Source organism: Coturnix japonica, chromosome 1 (genome assembly GCF_054131305.1).
Source record: "Coturnix japonica strain WE chromosome 1, WE-NBRP24, whole genome shotgun sequence".
In the NCBI taxonomy this organism is placed as follows: Eukaryota; Metazoa; Chordata; class Aves; order Galliformes; family Phasianidae; genus Coturnix; species Coturnix japonica.
Genome location: NC_140663.1, coordinates 63,195,266 through 63,217,412, shown reverse-complemented (window position 1 = coordinate 63,217,412; position 22,147 = coordinate 63,195,266). Strand labels below are relative to the sequence as shown.

General features: G+C 40.3%; 1 protein-coding gene across 2 annotated transcripts; it reads left to right on the top strand.

Moving 5' to 3' along the window:
* The first annotated feature begins 4,881 nt into the window (after window positions 1-4,881).
* LOC146762473 (E3 ubiquitin-protein ligase Topors-like) lies at window positions 4,882-8,372 on the top strand. 2 transcript variants are annotated; one of them, XM_085542888.1, is made up of 2 exons: window positions 4,882-5,205; window positions 6,433-8,372. In XM_085542888.1, the coding sequence occupies exon 2, from the start codon at window positions 6,503-6,505 to the stop codon at window positions 7,559-7,561; it is 1,059 nt and encodes a 352-aa protein (XP_085399014.1). In that variant the 5' UTR covers window positions 4,882-5,205; window positions 6,433-6,502; the 3' UTR covers window positions 7,562-8,372. The 2 variants fall into 2 exon arrangements, with proteins under 2 accessions (XP_085399014.1, XP_085399006.1); XM_085542880.1 differs by having other exon boundaries at window positions 4,882-8,372.
* The last annotated feature ends 13,775 nt before the right edge of the window (window positions 8,373-22,147 follow it).

The following is a 22,147-nucleotide window of genomic DNA, read 5'->3' as shown; positions in this document are numbered from 1 at the left end:
GCATACAGACTGCACTGACACATCCTGGACGCCATGTAGACCTGCCCATCAGAGCCTGCCATCTGAGGAGTATGAGAACAGCATCCAGTAATAATATTCTGTGATGTTCAACAGCAGTTCCATCTGCGGTTATAAACAATTTGCAGCAAAACAGAAAAGTGCCTACTGTTCCCATTTTTATTTTCATTTTTTTTTTTTTCCCCCTGCAAACTCATGCTTCTTTAATCTTCTTAGGTTTTTTCTCAGTTTATTTTTCAGAAGTTTATTTGATTTATGGTTTTATTAATTTTCCAAGAACTTTTGCTAGTAGCATGATTTGCCTGTGTTTTTCCAACAGGAAATGAGATCAAGACTGGTGCATGATGCCAATTTTCAAAATTTTATTAACAGCAGAGAAATGTTTCTTGGAGAAAAGTTGGGTTTTGCCACCTGTGTTCTCAGTCCTGAAGATAGTTTTCTCTGTGCAAATCTCTTCACAGCACTCCACCTCAGTTTCCTTCTTTTTAAAAATGGGGATAATAATACTTGTTCCCACCTAGAAAAACAGTTGAAAGTACAAATGGGAGTGATAGCTGTTATATCTGAGCCAGATCTTGAAGCCTTGTTGAGGTTTTCATAAAGTAGCTTTTGATGTCCTTGTTCATCATTCTCCAGAGTTTAGGAAAACAAAACAAAATAAAACAAAACAAAACAAAACAAAAAACAAACAAACCATGTAACTGAATTTGATGAAGTCCTTCACTTTTCACTTGCATAGCATCTAAATTGTCAGCCAGAGTTTGCTTATGTGCATGCTGAGCAAAAACTATTATGCCTTTATTGCTGAATTCTCTGGAGGAGTAAGTCACTTTTCACAACAGTCTGAGAGAACTTCCCCTCTGTCATCCACTGGATTCTGTGTGTTGGATTGATTGTTCAAGAAGAAAAAAGGCAACCAAAACCCAAACTGAAATACCACATTACTCAATGGAAATTTACTTCCAAATGTTTTCAGTGTTTTTAGGGTTACCCTTGTTACAGAACAGCAGTTGCTTCTTCCAATTGGCTCTAACACAGTACAAGATGTCTCCTTGCACAAGCCTAATGCTAGCAAAAATTTTACTTCTTTACTAAAACATTCTAGCTCTACCGTGATTCATTTTTTACTCATAGCACATGATTACATCTTTTAGAATGAGTATCAGTCTCTTGATAGATGTAAAATACCAGAGTCTTGTCCTGTCTTCTGGAATTTTTGTCTGATAGCTGTTCGAAAGTCTGGCCCCAAACCATCAAATTATTGAATTTAGAGCAGATGTTGAGGGTGTTCTAACTCTCAGTCTGCTAGAAGTAGTATTTAAAAAAAAAAATAAAAAAATCAGAACAGGCTAATTAATCTTAAAAAGAGTATTCAACTCATACTTTTTCTTCCTAACTCCACTAGTGAAAGGAAAAATATCAATTCCAGTTCTAATCTTTCCTTCAACCACTTCGGGGTGAACAGAGAGCTTTTCTTGTCACTGAAGAATTGACTCACAATCATACTTTTTAGAGCAGGTTATTTTGATTGTGCTTTCTGCATATAAAACTTCCTTCTTTAACATGTGTATATTTGCATTCCCAGTTTATTGTACTCCAGTTGCTGTTCTTAGTGGACATGTAATGTTTACAGAGTGAAAAGAAGAGGGAACTTGTTTTTAGTACCATATTCTTTGTGTCATATGACACAATAACAGGGAAGACTGATTTGGGTGTGAAAGCCGTGCATGGCAGGCCTGAGATAATATGCTGATGCTGTCTCCACAAGGACGATGCAGAGAGAAAATCCTTGGAACTCCCTATAAACAAGCTCACTGTTTTAATGGCAGTATGTATGTGGAAATTCACATCTAGTCTCCAGAAAAGAGCTCTTTCTTCTGTAAGACTTTTGGAAAGATTTGGAAAAAAGCAGTGCAGGTAGTAATATTAATATATACTAATAGATCCCAAAGCACCTTATAAAAGCATCCATCTATAGGAAAACAAATAAGCCTCTGGATGGTCGCAATGTGATCCCCACAGATAACCAGTGTGGATTAAACACAGATAAAATATTTTTTTTTTCTCCACACTTATTTTTTATCCTTAATGAAACAGCCTGCATTTTCAGTGTGAGACATACATAATCATGGTCGTCAAGGTTTCTTCAGTAGTTCTGTTAAAACAACTGAAGTTAAGCAGGTAACGTCAGGTTTATCAGTCTGGATTGTACATGTTGAAGTAACCAGTGGAGTTGAACAGCATAACAGAAAGCTTAATTGAGCCCATTTTTAATTAACTGATTTTTAGGGCACCACACCATTTTAAAATTGAGTAACGTGTGAATTATGAATAATGGAATTTAAAATTGTGAATCTAAGTAGATAGTACTCTAAGGGCTACCTTAACTGTTAAGTTGGAAAGAATCTTCTTAAAGAAAAAAAAAAGTTAAGTCTGACTAATGTTTCATAGGAAGTGAAGATTGTGCCATAAGTTTTTTTATATGGAACAAAACCTATTAAGCACCTCATGATGTGAAAGCAATTCCAAATTATATGAACAGAATTTTCTTGATTTACAGGCAAAGCATTCTTTAATGTTATGAGTGGCCACCAGGATGGTTTGGAGCCAAAACAGTGTTCAAGTAGTCCCACCCTTGTAATTTTCTAGCCTGGTTTTGGATTCAAACACTTAGAATTCCGTGTCTAGTGAAAAAAAAAAAAAAAAAAAAAAAAAGGACAAAAGAAAAGACAATAAAGGTTTCTTCTTCGTAGTTCAACAGTGTTGTCTTTCTGAAAAACTAGCTCATGTAATTCAGTCATACTTTAAAAGGAAACGGCCAACATAATCATAATCATAATAATCTTTTTTATCTCAATCATATCTCTTTTTAAGAATCTACTGAAAAACAGTTCATGCAAATTCATTTTGGTCTCCGTGACGCACACAAGATAGGGCAGGACTGACCAGCTGCAGTTAGCCTACTGCTAAGCTCAGCCAGTAGATCGCTCCATACTCCAAGCAGATGTTTCTCCTTTATACTAATGGAACTCTTGTAGAACATATCCCTTTCCAAGAGAAAACACCAGCACAGTTGGAAGCTGGGAGGACTCATCTCAACAACAGAAACAAGGTGCCAGCAGCATCAGCAACAGTTTATTAATGAAAATTCATGAAAAGAAGAGCACTTGCATTTTGTTTAAAACAAAACAAAACATCTTTTCTTAGCTTTTTTCTTCTGTGCAAGGCTCTATTAGAAGTAGCATTGCTTTTTCCTGTAGCAATTTATATCTGGGTGAGAGGAGAGGTAGGGAATCTCTTGTGATTATCTGTATGGTTTCTGTACACTGATCAAAAAATGGCAGACTGATCTGCATTTATGCAAATATATACTATTAAGATTCAGGTATCGTATATGATAACTGATATGCTTTAGCTACGTTCTTGTCTAAAATAAGGCAAATTATTCTGTGAAAATCTGTGTGAATTTATATGTGTTTATGTCACTGTTAGAAAAGGGTAATGCTTATTAAGTCTTCTCTAGAGGATGAAGGACAATGAACAGACCTAGGACTTTTTAGCAGACTGTGAATGAGAAATTTTTCTAGTTCCTGGAAACATTTTCTCTTCTCTTGGGATTTATATACCTGATTTTTTTCTCCCTTTGTCTCTCCCCTACTTTGGTCCAAAGATAACCTGGCTCCTACAATTGATATATTTCTCCTGGAGAAAATAATAATAATAATAATAAAAAAGAAGGAGAAGGAGATGCTAAGAATTTCCTCTAATATCAAGAAGACAAAAGTGAGAACAAGTAAGATGTCAGTGTCAGAATATTGCTTACTGAAGTATAGGGAAGGTAAAGCACCTAAGAAAAGCAAAGCACAAAATGGGAACCAATCTTCCTTCCAGCCTCTTGGAATAGAAGTACTTGTTGCTCATTTTCTCTTACCATATTTTCTTTCATGTTGGATTGTGGGCTGAAAGAGCCTGTCAGCCCTCATCACCTCTCAGATGTGTGAGTTATGCTAAGCAATGAGGGCTACCCTGTGATTACCAGCATCATCTGCAAGCTGCTTTGCCTCGTGGAACCTCTGCTTCTGATGTTGAGGGGATGAGTAAGAAAGTAACTAGCTTCCATTATAGTTCAATTGAAAGGGAATGGCAAACAACACTGTCTCTCACATTTCATGGGCTGTGCAAAAGCATTAGCTTTTAATAGCATCTTCTTAAGATTATTTATGTAGTCTGTTTGCCATTATCCATATCAGTTCATGCCCTTTGTGAATTTTAGATAACACTGTCGTGTTTCCTTTGACTTAACTCTGTGAAACTGCCAATAGTAAGAATTGTTCTGGGCTCCCTGTGCAGATCTCTTAATAAGATGCTTATTAAACAATTACTCATTTTTTAGATTGCACATTCAACTTTCACACTGGAGGTCTCTGTAGCTACACTAACAGGTTCTCTTCCCTTGTGTTTCTTATGGGTAAATTCATATCTGCTATTTACATTCAGAGAACTCTGTCCAGAAGTGAAAGGGAAGAGCTCAGACAAGGCTCAGCGTGCTTTCAGACTGATTCTAGGAGCCTATGCAAAGGCCAAATCTGAAATTCCCTAAACCTTAAGCTTGCTCTGTTTTGGGACTTAATGTTTTCTTTCCTTTACAAGTAGGCCACCCACATGAGTTGTAATCAGATCCAAAAGTCTTCTGACTGCTGTATGAGTCTCCAGCCAATTTTCTCAGAGCATCCATGAAGTTCCATTGAATGTACTATACAGAGTAGCATTGTGTGCATCACTAATACTGCTGAAGAATATGGTAGGTTATGAGGCACAATCTGAATTAAAAAAAAAATAAAAATAGAAAAAGGAAAAAAACAAAAAAAAAAAAAAAAAGAAGATAAAATCAGCACTCAAAAAATCTAATCCCAACTAAATACTTGGCAGAAATGAATATAAATGTGTCTGGATTGCTAATGACTTGTGATTAAAAACACAGGGAGAAGAAATAAAAGAGGCTTGCAGGCTCTACACAGTCTAAGTGCTTTCTGTACCTGCATAAAGTGGTTTCACAGTTTCCCTTGCATGCCTAATAGAAATGCAAGAACTGTATGCAGCAAAGACAGAAAACAGCTGTTCTCAAAAGGCAGGCTTCTATGAATCGTCATGATAGTTCATCCCTTCACTAAAGAGTCTTGGTACTGGGTAAGTACAGTCTTCTAGGACTTCTGGAGGCTAAGAAAAGTATCATTATGTATATGTATTTTTTTCTTGTGGACCTAAGACTCAATGTGAATATGATAGCCCTATGATAGTCATGAAACATCAGGAGTTGTGTTGACAACAAAGAACATTGCAATTTGTTTTTAATTTCTAATGTTTTAAAAATATTTAAAGTGCTATAGCTTAGACCTTTTTTTGCATTACAAGACATCCCGCCTCTACAAAAAGAAAAACAATTGTTGGTATAGAAATTTGTCCTAAGAAAAACTTCCAAGAAATTAAACAAAGGAGGAAAAAATGACTTGTTTCAGAATCTGTGCTGAGAACTCCAAGCAAACTGCTTCAGAGAGAATCCCCAAGAAGCCACTTATTTCTTTTAAGGACAGTGGAAGTCAGATAGCATGAATCTGTTCAGTTAAAAAAAAAAAAAAAAAAAAAAGATAGAACCATTGGAAGCATTCTAGGTCATGGCTTCCTAAGCAGAACATGTGCAGGCAGAGGAAGGTCCTATGGTAGACAATCTCCTGCTGCAGGTTAATCAACATGGTATTTATAAGCATTAGTAAGATCCCACGTTGCTCTTCTCTATGCTGAAAAGTCACAGATCTCTTATCCTTTCCTCATATGAGTGATGCTCCATGTACTGACACATGAATGCAAAGTGCAGCTCCCCATGTGCAGTCACATGAATGCAGCGCTGCTGGGGTGAGTGCTGTGGTGGAACAAGGGCTGCGGTGACATCACTGAGCAACAGGCTGTGATGCCATGGAGCTTTGGGCGCTGGCAGGGCCTGGCCCAGTCAGTCTCGAGCCTGGACTCCTGCCGAGCGAGTGTGTGCGGCCTGGAGCGAGGATTTTGTTTGTGTGTTGGGCTGTGCTTTGGGGACTGTTGGCAGCTGCTCTCAGTGCCCATCCCTACAGCCATCACCTGGAATCCCCTGGCCTGCCTGGTTCAGGCAGCCAGGGACTCACGAGGTGCACGTGCAGCAGCACAGGTGAGCTGGGTGGGGACGTGTCCCTCAGGGTGGTAAGGGGGTGAGCTCTGGGATGGGGGAGCTGCCAGGACCAGGGCAGCAGTCTGAGCCTGTGAGAGCATCAGCCATTGGTGGCACAGGTGTGGGGTTAGGAGGGTTTCCTGCTGAGGGAGCAGGATGTTTCCTCTGCCTGTCCCAGAGACAGAGAATGACCACGGCCTCTCTCCCTCTTGCAGTGCACAACTTTCACCGCTGAGGCGCTTTCAAGGGAGAGAAACTCATCTTCACTCCCCATCAGGCCACAGCATGGAGACCATGGCAGCAGAGGAGGCGTGGACATGTCCCATCTGCCGTGACGTGCAAAAGGACATTGCCTACGCAGTACCGTGCCGTCACGAGTTCTGCCTCGGCTGCATCCTGCGGTGGGCCAAGCAGAAAGAGACCTGCCCGCTCTGCCGCAGAGCCATGGAAGTTGTTAAGGTTGCTGCGTGGGACGACGACAGCGACCTGGATTTCATCATCTGTCCCCCAGCACCACCAGTTCCTGCCTGCTTCCAGGCAGGCATTGCTCAAATCTACAGCCCCCAGCACGATGCGCCATCCCCTCCACCCCTTCTGATGCTGCCAGAGGAGGAGGAGGCTGTGGAGGCAGAGGAGGGGCGTATGGTGGGCGGTCTGCTGCTGGAGGTCTGGGCAGCCCTGTTCAGGCAGCACCAGGAGATCCTCGACCCTGTGCTGCCATGGCTGCGCCAGGAGCTGCGAGCCGTCCTTGGGACACAGTGGTGGGAGGTAATGGCAGTCGAGAACCTCATCCTCAACACCCTGTGTAACATCGGGCTGGACAGCGAGGCCCTGATCCGGCTGCTGCAGCCTGCCCTGGGGGACAGAGCGGAGACGCTCATCCAGGGCCTTGTGGATGCCGTTGTGAGCCGGTGGGGAGAGGAAGCCCACGGGCAGCTGGGCCTCCAGGGCGTCCACGTTTCCAGAGGGCAGGAGGAGGGCCCTGCAGCCAGCGGGCAGGAGGACAGCATTGAGGCCGCCCCTGGCCCTGCAGCCTCTCCACAAGGCACTGTTACATCCAACGGCAGCAACGGAAGTCCCAATGGACAGGAGCAGCCCAGCACACCACAGGCTGTCATTCCTGGGGATCCCAGTCACACCCTGTCTGCCCACATCCCCAGGGAACGGGAGGAGCCCCACGAGGAGACGGAGCAGCTGGCAGCAGCAGATTCCTCTGCTCAGGGCAGCAGCCCCTCCGCTCCTGGCTGTACAGCTGTGAGGGCCCGGCGGCCCCGTAAGAGGAGGGCTGGCAGTGACCTGGACCCACAGCAGCCCTGCAAGAAGCCACCCCCTCGGAAGCACTAGCAGGGATGGCATTTCTCTTTAGTAGAAAGAAAGAATAGATAGATAGATAAATATTATACAAAATTACAAAATTTTTTAGCTTGGAATGGACCTCTGGATATCATCTATTCCAGTCCCCCTCCCAAAGCAGGTTTCCTCTAGTATGTTACACTGGAAAGTATCCAGTTCTGTATGTGTCTGGAATAGGAGACTCCACATCATACCTGTGCAGCCTGTTCCATTGTTCTACAACCCTCAAAATGAAGAAATTTTTGCTCATTTTCAGATGGAACTTCTTATGTTCCTGTCTGTTCCCATTGCTCCTTGTTCTGTCACGGGGCACCAATGAAAGAATTCTGGGCTCTTATTTGACTTCAAATTCCTAACAGGACTGATCCTGTTTCAGTCTTTTCAGGCTGAACAGGCCCAGGTCTTTCAGCTTTTCCTAACAAGGGAGGCCCCTAATTATCACCTTTGTGGCCTTCTGCTGAATTGTCTCCAGAATTTCTCTGTTTTTATTGAAATGATGAACCCACGACTGAACACAGTACACCATATGAGGCCTCACTTCTGCAGAGTAGAGGGGGAGGATACCTTCCCTCGACCTGCTGGACACGTTTTTTAATTTACCTCAGGATACCACTGGCCTCATTGGCCATAAGGTCACACTAGCTCATGGCCACCCTCTTGTTCAACCAGGACAACCAGGTGCTTCTCCACTGAGCTTCTTTCCTTCAGGTCAGCCTCTAACCTGCACTGATGCATATCATCACTCCTCCCCGTGTGCAGGACCAATGTGAAATACCAATGGCAATTTCAGTCAACAGTATTAATGAATTTTGAATAACACAAAGATCTATGATAAAATATGGTTTCATGTTGCATGCTTGTGATTTAATTGAATTTCTCTGAGTATGAATACTAAAAAGTAGAAGGAGTTGAGATATACTCTACTTTTTTGTGATAATGGAAAGCTGGAAGGGTATTCAGTATACTGTGGATTTCAGGACAGAGTTCACATTTACTCAATTAGGAACCACTCCTGTTTCCTTCATCTATTCAGCAGATAAAGCCACTATCTAAATCAATAGCTGCTAAGTTTAAGATATTTCCTATCATAGTTCTGGAACAAAATCATTTGTTTCAAATTGGAGCCATTCCCAGTTCTTAGTTGTAAAACAAATATATATGTACACATGGCACAAAGATACATGCAAAGAGTCACTCACGCAGTGGAGTAAGTCTAGAGGTAAAATGTGAAAGCTCTGAAATATTTAACATATATTTAACCTGTATGTTATGAATGAATCATAACATCCACAAAAAATACTAATTACCAGAGAAAATTGTGTTCATTCACCAGGCAATTAAAAAATGAATTGGCAACTAACATGACAAAGAAATGCTTGACTTCTGAGGTGTTTGGAAGGTTTATACTTTCATGAATACTTATACTACTTTAAGTTTTTATTTTCACAGTAGTTGAATTCAGTGCTACAGCTGGGATTTTAAGAGATGCAGTCAGGTACAGTTTCAGGTGAGTCTGCTTCCCAGAATCACAGAATCACAGAATTGTAGGGGTTGAAAGGGACCTCTAGAGATCATCGAGTCCAACCCCCCTGCCAAAGCAGGCTCCCTACACCATGTCACACAGGTAGGCGTCCAGGCGGGTCTTAAATATCTCCAGAGAAGGAGACTCCACCACCTCCCTGGGCAGCCTGTTCCAGTGCTCCGCCACCCTCACTGTAAAGAAGTTCTTCTGCACATTTGTGCAGAACTTCCTATGCTGTACTTTCATCCCACTACCCCTAGTCCTATCCCCACACACTACTGAAAAGAGACCAGACTCACCACTATGGCTCCCACACCTCAGGTATTTATAAACCTGGTTCAAGTCCCCTCTCAGCCTTCTTTTCTCAAGGCTAAACAGACCCAGTTCCCTAAGTCTCTCCTCACAGGGGAGATGCTCCAGGCCCTTCACCATCTTAGTGGCCCTCTGCTGGACTCTTTCCAAGAGATCCCTGTCTTTTTTGTACTGGGGAGCCCAGAACTGAATACAGTATTCCAGATGAGGCCTCACCAGGGAAGAGTAGAGGGGGAGGATCACCTCCTTCGTCCTGCTGGACACGCTTTTTTTAATACACCCCAGTATGCCATTGGCTTTTTTGGCTACAAAGGCACACTGCTGGCTCATGGTCAATCTGTCGTCCACCAGGACGCCCAGGTCCCTCTCAGCAGAGCTCCTCTCCAGCAGCTCTTCCCCCAGCCTGTACTGGTGCATGCAATTATTTCTACCCAGGTGCAAGACTCTACACTTGCTTTTGTTAAACCTCATCCGGTTTCTTACTGCTCAGCTCTCCAGCCTGTCCAGGTCTCGCTGAATGGCAGCACAGCCTTCAGGCATATCAGCCAATCCTCCCAACTTCGTGTCATCAGCAGACTTGCTGAGGGTGGTCACTATCCCCTCATCAAGGTCGTTGATGAAGATGTCGAACAAGACCGGACCCAGTACAGACCCCTGGGGGACGCTGCTAGTAACAGGCCTCCAGCCAGACACCGCACCGCCAACGACAACCCTCTGCACTCTGCCAGTCAGCCAATTCTCAACCCACTTCACCGTCCACTCATCTATCCCATACTTCCTCAGCTTTGTTATAAGAATGTCATGGGGGACAGTATCAAAAGCCTTACTGAAATCAAGGTAGGCTACATCTACTGCCCTCCCCCTGTCCACCCAGCTAGTGACATCTTCATAAAAGGCCACCAGGTTGGTCGAGCACGACCTCCCCTTGGTGAACCCATGCTGGGTACTCCTGATAAACTCCTTATCACCCAGTTGTCTGGAGATGGTATCCAGCACAAGCTGTTCCATCACCTTCCCTGGGACAGAGGTGAGGCTGACTGGCCTATAGTTACCCAGGTCTTCCTTCTTGCCCTTTTTGAAGACTGGAGTGACATTGGCCGTCCTCCAGTCTTCAGGCACCTCCCCAGTTCTCCATGACCTCTGAAAGATTACAGAGAGCGGCTCAGCAATGACCTCCGCCAGCTCTCTCAGCACCCGTGGATGCACCCCATCAGGTCCCATGGATTTATGGACCTTAATGTTTCCTAGGCACTCACGGACCACCTCTTCCCTGACTAAAGGGAAATCTCCCATTCCCCAGACTCTCTCATCAACCTCCAGGGTCCAGGATTCCAGAGGGAGAGCCCTTTCACTAAAGACAGAAGCGAAGAAGGCGTTCAGTATTTCCGCCTTCTCAGCATCCCCTGTTACCAGAGCGCCCCCCTCACTTAGTATGGGGCCCACATTCTCCCTAGCCTTCCTTTTGCTGTTAATGTATTTAAAAAAGCCTTTTTTATTATTCTTTATCTCCTTAGCTAGATTCAACTCCAGGTGGGCTTTGGCTTTCCTGGTTGCATCTCTGCAGTCCCTGACTACATTCTTGTATTGTTCCCAAGTGGTCAGACCCTTTTTCCACATATCATGTACTTTCTTCTTTCCGCGGAGCTTGCACATGTCCTTACTCATCCACGCAGGTCTCCTTGCACCTCTTCCCGATTTCTTAGTCACAGGGACGCACCGATCCTGAGCTTGGAAGAAGAGCCGTTTAAATGCTAACCAGCTCTCACAGGCCCCCTTGCCTTCTAGCACCCTGGCCCATGGGATAGCCCCAAAGAGGTCCCGAAGGAGATCAAAGTTGGCTCTCCTAAAGTCCAGGGTAGCAATCCTACTTTTTGCTTTGCTTCCTCCACTCAGGATCTCAAACTCCACCATCTCATGGCCACTACATCCCAAGCTGCCCCCAACTTTTACTTCCTTAGCAAGTCCTTCCTTATTGGTGAGAATAAGGTCCAGCAACGCCCCACCCCGTGTCAGTTCCTCTACCACCTGCATCAGGAAGTTATCTTCAATGCACTGCAAGAATTGTTTGGACCGCGCACGCCTGGCCATGTTGGTCGTCCAGCAAATATCTGGATAATTGAAATCCCCCATAAGTAACAGTGCCTGGGAGTGTGCCGCTACTTCTAGTTGCTTATGGAAGGCCTCATCAACCTCCTCCTCCCGATCAGGAGGCCTGTAGTACACACCCACAACAGTGTCCCCTTTGCCAGCCTGGCCCTTGATTCTCACCCACAAGCTCTCAACTTCTACATTACTCTCCCCCAGGTGGAGTTCAATACATTCTAGATGCTCTCTCACAAAAAGAGCAACTCCACCACCCCGCCTTGCCAGCCTATCTGTCCTAAAAAGCGCATAGCCCTTCATGACAACATTCCAGTCATGCGAGCTGTCCCACCACGTCTCCGTGATCACAATGAGATCATGGCCACGTGACCGCACGCAGAACTTCAGCAGCTGCAGATGCTGTTTTGCTCTTTACTTTTGGATCTGTCCTGGGTCAGGTTTCACTTTCTTGTTTTTTTCCAAAGAAAATTCCCTGAAAATTTTTTAAGATGTTGCAAGCTGCCCTATATCATGTGAAATTATTATCTTAATTTTCTTCCTACTTTGCCTTAATTCTGGAGGACCAATAGCTCTACAGCCACTATGGCCTGTCATGGAAATCTAAACTTTCACTCATCAGAGCACCACCTTGAAAGATCTTTGCCCTCTGCTTGCCACAGTCCTTTCTCCAGAGGCTGTGAGCCTTCACCTTGCTCTTCACAAATACGTACGATCATTCTCTGTCTCCACAAAATAAATATATTTTTTCAAATCAGAGTCTGTAGCACGTAACTGACTCAGTCATGCTAGCTGAAATTAATAACAACTCTACCTTTTCCCTCTTTTACTCCCTATTCACATAAGCCTATCTTTTATTCTACTACAAAGTGTTGTGCCTTGCAGAGTAACCTACACCAGTGTCCGTTTATCAAAGCTTCATTTTAAATGTTTTGCTTTTTTTATCCTATCCATTTCACTTTGAAAGGCTGTTTCAAATTCTTTTCAACATTTAATACTGAATAATTTGTAGCCTACAATAACTTTTATTTAGTATATACTCACATTTCAAATTGTACTATAGCTTGAGTAGACCTTAATAGCGAAGTATTTACAGATGTATCCCTTTAAATATATATTTAAATAGATAATTTCCTTGCTCTTTCTGAAAGACTGGATCTAAACTTGCTACAGTTTCAATTAATATTTACTGAAAATTAATAATCACAGCTGGAAATGTATCTACTAAATTCCAACTTTCCTTCATCCAGTCTTCTCCCTCTATTGTTCCCAGCCATATATGTGTCAAGCTCAGCCTTTTTACTGATCTATTCTTGATTTGATTACCTTTCAAATTTATATCCTGATATCCAAACAATGAGGGCTTTTTGGGGTTGTTTGATTAGTTGTTATTTTGTTGTTTTTGTTGTTTTTCTTCTCTCTTCAGTTTCAGTCTTTGACTTTGGACTTTTGCCTGTCTCATTTATAATAAAAGCTTTGGTGTAGAGTGTGATTATGTATCTTATTAAATACGGTAAGAGGAATTCCTTATAATTTTAATATGTAATTTTCAGATATTTGTATGTTAAAGAAATATACTGAAACTTGTTGGAAGCTATGAAAATATGCTAGATCCATCAGGTAGCAGATTCTGATGCAGTTGTTAAAGCATAATGAAGCAGGAGGGAAGAAACACATTGAAACAAAAGCATAGATGAAAAAGGAGTGTGTTTGTTTTCATTCTTAGGTCTATCATAGTTTTCCTATAAATAAGAAGAGCAATTTAGCCTTCTGTTTCCACTGACTTTATCTTTAAACACTTTTCTGTGTATAATTATTTCTCCCCGCCTCCTGCCTTATAGGTTAAAATGTACTTGAAATGAGGCTATAGTAACTTGTATACTTGCTGGTCCTACTGTTTTTCTCTCGAGTCATGGCAAAAATTTTTATATTCCTGGCACCTATTTTATCCGTGTTTCTTTGAGTTCTGTATGAAAGTACTTAGCTTCAATTCCTTTTGGTTTAATCTGGTTGTTGTTGTTTTGTTTTGGTATATAAACAGAAAAACAAAAATTATTGTTGGGAAAGCACAGGGGTGATACCATATTGATCCTGGACTCCTTCATTGGCCAAACTGTGGTAGAGTATGGGTTGTGCTTGCAGAGTGACAGTGACTGGTATTAGTTTGTTCTTTGCTTCCTGACAATAGTCAGATATTTTGGTAGTTCTCTACAGCTTCTGTGAAACTTGAAGCTGAGCTGACATAATAGTGTTTATTAGTATGACTCTGTGGCATACATTCCTGGAATACTGTATTGCTGTTTCCATAAATACATGTGTGTTACTCATTGTGAGGTATGCATTTCCGTTTAGTGTGTGCCAGGAACTAATGGGAAGGCTTTGTCCTGCAGTTTCATCAGTCTTTAAAATAAGAGTTGTTCAATATGCTTATATAGAAATCACTTAGCCCTATAGATTCAAACAGACTCCAAAAGAATCAGTGATCACAAGTAACCCTGTTCTGTGCTCATTGTTTAAGGACATGCAAGTTGATGTAGGTCAACCAGAATGTTGTTAGTCTGTAAGTATTTAATGAAGTGTTTTTGATAAGTATTTCCAGAGCTCTGGACTAAATTTATAAAGCAGAAATAAGAGGGAAGATGCTGGATGACATTTGTTTTTTTAATTTTAATTTTATTTTATTTTTTCATTTTGATTTGGTAAGTCTGCACACATTAATATTTTCTAATCTATGTAAGCATTTCCTTTATTGATGAAGCTTCCTTTGGGCAACGATGACATATTAGGGATACAAAATTTGTGGTTTGTTGAAACAGAGCTATGTTGACTGAACCACTTGCTTCAAAATCATGCGTGCCATTCAATAACAAAAAATGTATCATGCTGATCTAAATGTTTCATCAGGAACAATTGAAGCATGTAAGCTTCTGTTAAGGAGGAGGAAAGCTCTTCCATTCTCTTTCCATGAAAAACTCAGGAACTATTATGTGAGTATTTTCAAGCACTGTGAAAACGCTAGAAATCAAGGGGGCCCTTCTTGGTTTACTGTAGAGCTTAGAGAATTGGCCTCAAAGCTGGGATCTGTTGCTCCTTTTCTATGTTGTTTCATATGCTTCTTTAGTTCTTCATGCTCTTCCACTTTCTTCTTGCTGGTGTGATATAGTGGAATGTCAAAGCATCTGCTGTAACCGTCAGAAGCTAATAGTGTCTGTGATCAAGGCTGGCAGCACAAGACAGGTTTATGTATATCTGTGTGTTTGCTCAAAGCTAGTAAGCCCTGCTGCAAGGAAATGGTTCACGTTGCACTGTTTTGGAGCAAAGTGTGGTGAAATCATGACTAAATAACCAATCTGGTACACAGGCAGAGACAGGCTCATTAGCATATTTGTAATTTGTTATTATTTTGACCAATATGTAGTTTTGTAAGGAAATCTCATTTTAATTTTGCTTCCTCTAGAAAGCAAGATGAAAGAAGCTAAGAATGCATACTGTAGAAAAAGTGTTTAAGTAAGGAATTTGATGTGACTTTTGCTTGATTTTTGTTACTGTAGTAAATAATTTCATTAGAATCTCTGTTAAACCACTGAAAGGAAATGTTAGAAACTATTAGGAAAGCAAGAGAGATTAAAATAGGAGACATTGTTGTGCCAACATGGAAATCCATGGTTTGTCCATCCTTCTGAGTAAACAGTATGTTTATTTTCCCTTAATAGGGCATCATAGAAATAAAGTGGGTTAAAAAAATAAAAATAAATAAAAAAAAAAATGCAGTAGGGATGATAGTTGCATAGCATTTGTATGAGAATGCCTGAGTAATTTGGATGTTTCCACCTTGAAAATATTTTGGAGGGGATAGCCTAAAGGTCAGTGATGGTATCAGACGAGGTTTTGGATAGTTTCCCATCTTTTTCAATTGACTGGACCTAATTGGAGACAAGCTCAGATGTGGGATGATTTTTTTAAATTATTTTTTAATTATTATTTTTTATTTTTTCAGGAAATCGGTAGCAGACTTGTGGAATTTTTTCAGAAAGGACGTGGCTCTGGGAAACTGGTGCGCCAAGTGAAGCCTGAATGTATATTCAGAGCACTCAAATCACATCAGGCTCAGGAAATAAGTTGAGCTGAAACTGTCAGGTAGAAGGATACTTAGTAATAGTACTGTATATACTTTCCTTCCTCACTCCCTCCTTATAACTGCTGTGGATTGTGAATAGTTTTTTGGTCTTTTTTTTTTGTTTTTGTTTTGTTTTTTTAATTATTATTTCTTGTTTTATGGGAAACATATTTCGTCTTGTGATCCTGGATTAATATTTGTACTAGTTTAATGGTCTCTTCCTGAGCATATGCCTAAAATTTGTACATGGGGATGTTTTGTACTAACATGTGGAAGAACTTCTTTACAGTAAGGATGATGGAGCTTTGTAACAAGTTGCCCAGAGGTTGTGGAGTCTCCTTCTATGGAGATATTCTAGTCCTGTCTGAGCACCTACATGTGCAGCCTGTTGTAGGGAGCCTGCTTTAGTAGGGAAGATAGACTTGATGATCTTTTGAGGTCCCTTCCTGTGATTCTGTGTGATTGTGGCATCCAGATACTCAGTTAAGATGAACCAAAGAACCGTTGTATTTGTTATAGATATTCAATTTTTGCTTTTACTGTCTTTGCTTTACCTGTATTCATCTTATGGTAATGAAACACAATTTTTCATCTACTAATTTATGCACAAGGAATTATCTGAACCTTATATAAGTAAGCATCTTTAACACTGAGACTGTTATAATCACTTCAGCAGGTTTTCTTTTGTCTTCAGATGCTTCATAAAGCTCTTTCACTAAGACTGGTTTATTGAACGCATTTTGAATATGCTCTTCTTTTAATATGGAGTATCAGATGTACTCTTTTATTCCATGGATAACTAATCTGTAGTGGTGTTTTTTTGTTTGTTTGTTTGTTTGTTTTGGTGTGGGGTTGTGTTGGTTTTGTTCATTTCATGCTTCCTTTAATTATGTACTCAAACTTTTGTTCAAGGTATTATGCTTGTGACCAAACTGAAGAGCTCCTTGTTCTTTATCTTATTATTTCCAGAACTGATATTTTTTTAAGATGATGCAATCTTACAAAACAAACTAACTAACTAACTTGTTGAATTCACATAGAAAAATCCTCAAAGTAATGTTCAAATAGCAGTTACATTCATACAATCTTAAATTACATTGGTGAATGTTAATGAGTCATTTATTTTCTGTACTGCTTAATTCTATTTAAAATATTCCTAATGAAAGATACAGCCTAATTTCCAGACTTCACTGATCATACGCAGTTCTAGGAAAACAGAAATAAGATTTTTGCCCATTTCTAATGCAGGAGTGAAAGCTAACACAGTTACCGTTTTACCATACCACTCATTTTAGGACTCTTTGCCTGAAAGAAATCCAAATACTCTCTAATGTTGATATTTAGGCATCATTCAATCAAAATAACAGACCTAGGTTTAAAATGAGGGTCAGTGCTTGCACAATATAGTAATACAGTGCTAGTACCTATAGTATCCAGTGCCAGACTATAGTTCTGAGCTGGCATTTACTTTCTCGGTGGTTATGCTCTTTTAGTATTTTTCTTTCTCCTTTTTGTTGTATATGGCAGTGAAGAAGATACATCTGCTGTCTATATGTCATTTAGAAGCACTTATGGATGCCTCAGCAAGCAAAATAATGTTGTAATTCAAATTATTATACTATCAGTGATTATAATAATGCACCACAACATGCTCTTTTTGAAAGATTATGGTGATTCAAGCTAGTGAGATGAATAATTCAAAAATCTCTTCTTTCTTATATCCAAGCACATTTTGAGCTTTATGATGAAGTTTGCACACAAATGGTTGCACTCTATAGAAAGGTAAGTGGTACCATTTCTTAGCATTACCATGGTATAAGCTTACATGGCTCTTTTCAGTTTTTCCAAAATCTGGGAGCAAATTGTTACGTTTTTATGTATGTCATTAAGCAGGGTTTTCAAAAGAAATAGCCCAATGTAAAAATGCTTGGTTACATTACAACTTCTAATGATTAAATATGTCAAGAAACATGAATTTACAAATTAGTTAACCAATTTAGCCAAAGTAATTCTCATAGTTAGGGCTATTACAATATATCTGAATACAATTCTAACCACCTCACTTATGAATACTTCTGCGGCAAGAAATTTGGGCCAGAATTACCACAAACTGACTATCCAGAATTTATGTGAAACATTAAAAATAATTATCCATGTTTAAATGAAATATTTTCTATAATAAGTTGTGTTATGTTTTGAGAAGAGGAAATATTGTTTCTGCCTCACCTGGTCAGTTAGTATTAATCTGCTCTGTCTAACAAAGTGTGCTGTACAATAGTGTATGAAAGATTTTTTCATCCTTGCTTTCCAAATAACTTTGTTTCAAGAATAGGTTTCTCTTTGCACTGGTAACAAAATCATAGGTTTCTTTCTTCTGCTGCTGTATAGTTTTTCTTATCAATTCCTTTTCTCATAAATACTCATTCTGAAATACTCAACAACCTTAGGAAGCCATGTGACCCTTTCCTCCCCTTTATTACTGTCTACCAGCAGTTGGCTCCCACTGTATAAAAGGAGAACTTTAGACCATTCATAGCTTATCTTATTTGCAATAAGCCAACAGATGAGGTTCCTCCTTGACCCTGCAGCTGATCGTGAAACTGTCAGGGGAGAGTTATGCACTTCAAGAAGGCATAAATCACTTAGTTAATCATAATTAAACCTGCGGAAGCTAAGAATCAGTTAAAGGCACAAAACCTTTCTAGCAGGCATTGCAGCTGTCCTTTTTTGCAAATCCATCATTTGGAACAAGATAAGCATCCAGGGAAAAACAAATGCCTTTTGCTTAAATGCACAAGATTTCCAAGATAGAGGTGGCTACCTTGAAATCCCAGCTCTAAATAATTTAATTTGCTTTATTCAAAACATAAATTAGAGATGAGGATAGGCAAGGGATTGATTATTTATTTATTTATTTGTTGTTGAAATCATACTTGTAATGTTGCCTGTCCTGCTCAACCCAACAGAAATTGTTTGATGAGGCTGTTTTCCAGACTTGTAAAAATATATGAGAATGAATGCGCTTATGGAAATGAACACAGACCTGGACTCAGAGAGAATGTGCACGACAGAAGCCTGAGCCTTCCTTTTGCAACTGAAATTCTAAGTGTAATATTTCCTGCACTCAGATATTTGAGTCCAATATTAAAATACTGGTTAAGAGATTTTCCTATGCCTTTTACCTCAGGGACATGGAGCAAGTGCAGCACTGCTCTATCCAAACAAAACTACTAGAAGTGGGACTTGGCACAAAAACAATATACTTCTTTATTAAAGGGGGGAGAGCGGAGAATCTAGTTCCATGCTAGGATAAAATCAAGCCTGTTACCTTTATTTTCTGTTTTTTAAAAAGTGACCATATCGAGAAATGAGGGAGGGTGTTGATCAAGAAATCAAGAAGAAAGACTTGAACCAGAATCTTCCTTGTTTAGGATGAGTGCCAAGGTCCACTGTATTACTGGCTTCTCTGGCATATTTTTTTCTATGAACATTTTGAAGTAGTTTCATTTTCTTTAAAGAAACATTTACTGGAGAAGGTGGTTTATACCTCATTGAGTCTGGTGTCCATAGTAAATGGACGTTCTGTGACAACAGGATTGTGGGACCATTTCACATTAAGGCCCAGTGGGCTTTAGCTGCTTCCAAGGACAGAAATACTGCAGAAAGAGGACAAGAGAACAGACAAAAAGTATCCAGCAATAAGGCCAAGCAACTGGCACTAACATTAAGGTAACTTCTGTAAGTACTGACAGGGGACATGGGAAAGGGAAATCTGAAACTCCCTTGTGTTATGGAGGTAGTATGAAGGGACATGTTTTAGTGGGGAAGTATTGATGGTAGGTGGATGGCTGAACTAGATGACTTTGGAGGTCTTTTCCAACCTTGGTGTTTCTGTGATTTTAAGTACCCTAAGTACTGGATTTTTCTGCTGTTACTTTACTTCTCCATGTCTGTTATTCTGTCTCTATGGTTTTAACTGGAAATTACACTTTTCCTAATGAAACTTGCTTCATGCCAGGTACTGTTCCATGAAAAGTTTTGCTCTCTTATGAGTCAATGGTTTCTGACAAAAGTAAACCCAATCATTAGCAAACCCTCAATCAAACTGCTTTTGGCATGCTGCATCACATAACATTTCTGTACAAAAAGAGAGTGCATACATCTGTGCTCTACTCCAGCAACTCCAGGTACCACATAGTAATTTATGGCATAAAAATTTCTTTAATGTTTGCTCTTTTGTCTCTACATGATTTGGGGAATAAAATCTTTGATGCAAACACTTCTCAAATGCTGTCAGTTCGGAAACATCTGGATTAATGGTCTGTGTTATTCAGGAAATCAGATTAGATGAACGCATTGCTTTTCTGGTTGTAGGCTCTATTTAATAGTTTCCTTGACTCCTTTCAAAATGTGGGACGTGGGCTAGACACTGTGTAAGAACTCTGTCTGGAGCACCACCTTGTCATCTCCCTTTTTCAGCTGACTCTTCCTAGAAACAATCTGAGGTAAGAACGTGTAGCAGAGATCTACTGTGCCAGGTGAGTATGATCACCTACGAGAGGAGTGAATACAGTGTGTTTAACTCCCTTGAGAAAAGATGTGTAGAAGTATTGGGAGTTGAAAAGATGTTGGCTAGATATTGCTAAAGTGCTGTGGATTTGGACAAACAAAAACAACCAACAAACCCCTCAGACTGACATTTAATAAGGACTTTATCTTTCTACAGAGATTTTGCTGGGGGAAAAATAACCTGTTTCATTTTAGAGGATGATTAAAAAACTCAGAAAAGTGGATCTTTTCACTGATGGCCTCCAGCATCTGCTGATGTCCAGCAGAGGGTGCTGAGGAAAGCTGATGTTATGTATGAAAGCAATAATGTTTATTACTGGATATGCTTCTCCCCATTGTTCAATGCACTTTACACTGACACTGCTGCACGTGTGCTGAGTGACATGAAGGAGGGTTACTCAGTCATCAGCCACTGGAGATGGAAAAATGATAGTTCTGTTCTCTAACGAGGTACTGTAACCTTCCTCAGGAAATGCAATGCTGCACTTTTCATTTAGCACACATCCATAGACTACTTTGTCTATTGTAAAACTGTAAAGCCAGCTATAGGCAGTTTGTGAAATGCCTCCTGTGCCCTGATAAACTGTGCCTGAAGTAGTGCACCAGTATCCTAAACATCACGATTTTGCTTTGCAGAAATTTACCAGAAACCTTTGATTTGCACCAAGAATCATCTTATTAGCTAGCTGGCAGAGCTGACTAAATTAAAGAATCTGAAAGCACTTCTGACATCAAAAGATGAAATGATTAAATTCACAGGCTATTTTGATTCTCGTGTTTGTGTCCTACACTTTAAAATACTGAGGCCAACAATTCTGGAAGCCTGTGTAGCTCAAAATCTTGTCTAGAGCTATCAAGTCTTCTGTAGATGTAAACAGACTTTGGCATGAGTCAAAGCTGAGACATAGAGTAGCTGCAGACATTGTTCTGTAGGTGCTGATTCAAAGTACTTGATGGAAAGGTTCTGAATGACATCCCTATATTTACTTAGAATAGCAGGTCTAATATTTATACCATAGCCGCTGTTGGTCTAATAGTTAAGTTTTCTAGATATCTGTGCAGAGTGACTACATAAGTCCTGTTTTACGCTTTGAGAAAAGCAAAGACAAGCTAGAACAGAATTGGAGCTATGGAGGAAAGAACAGAAGTTGCAGAAACAATGTGAGAGGCCCATAGTATGGGCCTCATGGGAAAAGCAGCGGGTGGGTGATACCTTGGACTTCAGGAAGCAAGATGCTGCCATGAAGCAACCCAAGGAGAAAGTGGAATAGGAAGTAGCTCCTGCAGCTAGGGCAGTCACTTGTTTTACAATGATCTCCCCATTTGGAGACCTTTCAGCAGGACTTACCTGCCTGTTCTTTACCTAGATGGGAAAAGTAAAGGATGAGTGTCCTGTGGTCAGCAACTAAGGGAAAGGCTGTCTGATGACTGATATTAAGGCTTGCATTAATTTCCCTGTTTTATGTAAATTTCCCCTGGATATAAGGAAAACAACCTCCTTGTTCCTAACTTTGTTATCAGACATATTAAAGGCTCTTCATTATTTCAGCAAAGACTTAAGTTGAAGAGGGTGAAGTTCTCTTCAATCAGTAGTGAGGTACACATACACTTGGAAGATAATATGTTTTTCACAGTGGGGAATAGATACTGTTGGAGACAGAGAAGAAATATCTTTTAAAATGTGAATTGAATTAGGAAAGTCTGCAAAGGTAATAATCTGATTTTTAAAGACAACAGTTTTTTTTTTGTTTGGTTGGTTGTTTGTTTTATTTTTTGAAATCCAAGTGCAATCAAATCAATCAAAGTTGTTTCTTTCTGTATTGGGTTTTTACTAGCTTGATGTTAATTACTTACTGCAGGCTTAGCAGCCATTATATTTATTTGTTTTGTTATGACTCTAAATTATAAGATTACATCTTGAATTACACTGACTTAAAAAAAAAGGTTGGACAGCTGT

Excerpts from the sequence above, each read along its gene's own strand:
- LOC146762473 (XM_085542880.1), top strand. The coding sequence starts at position 6,374 with ATGTTTCCTCTGCCTGTCCCAGAGACAGAGAATGACCACGGCCTCTCT.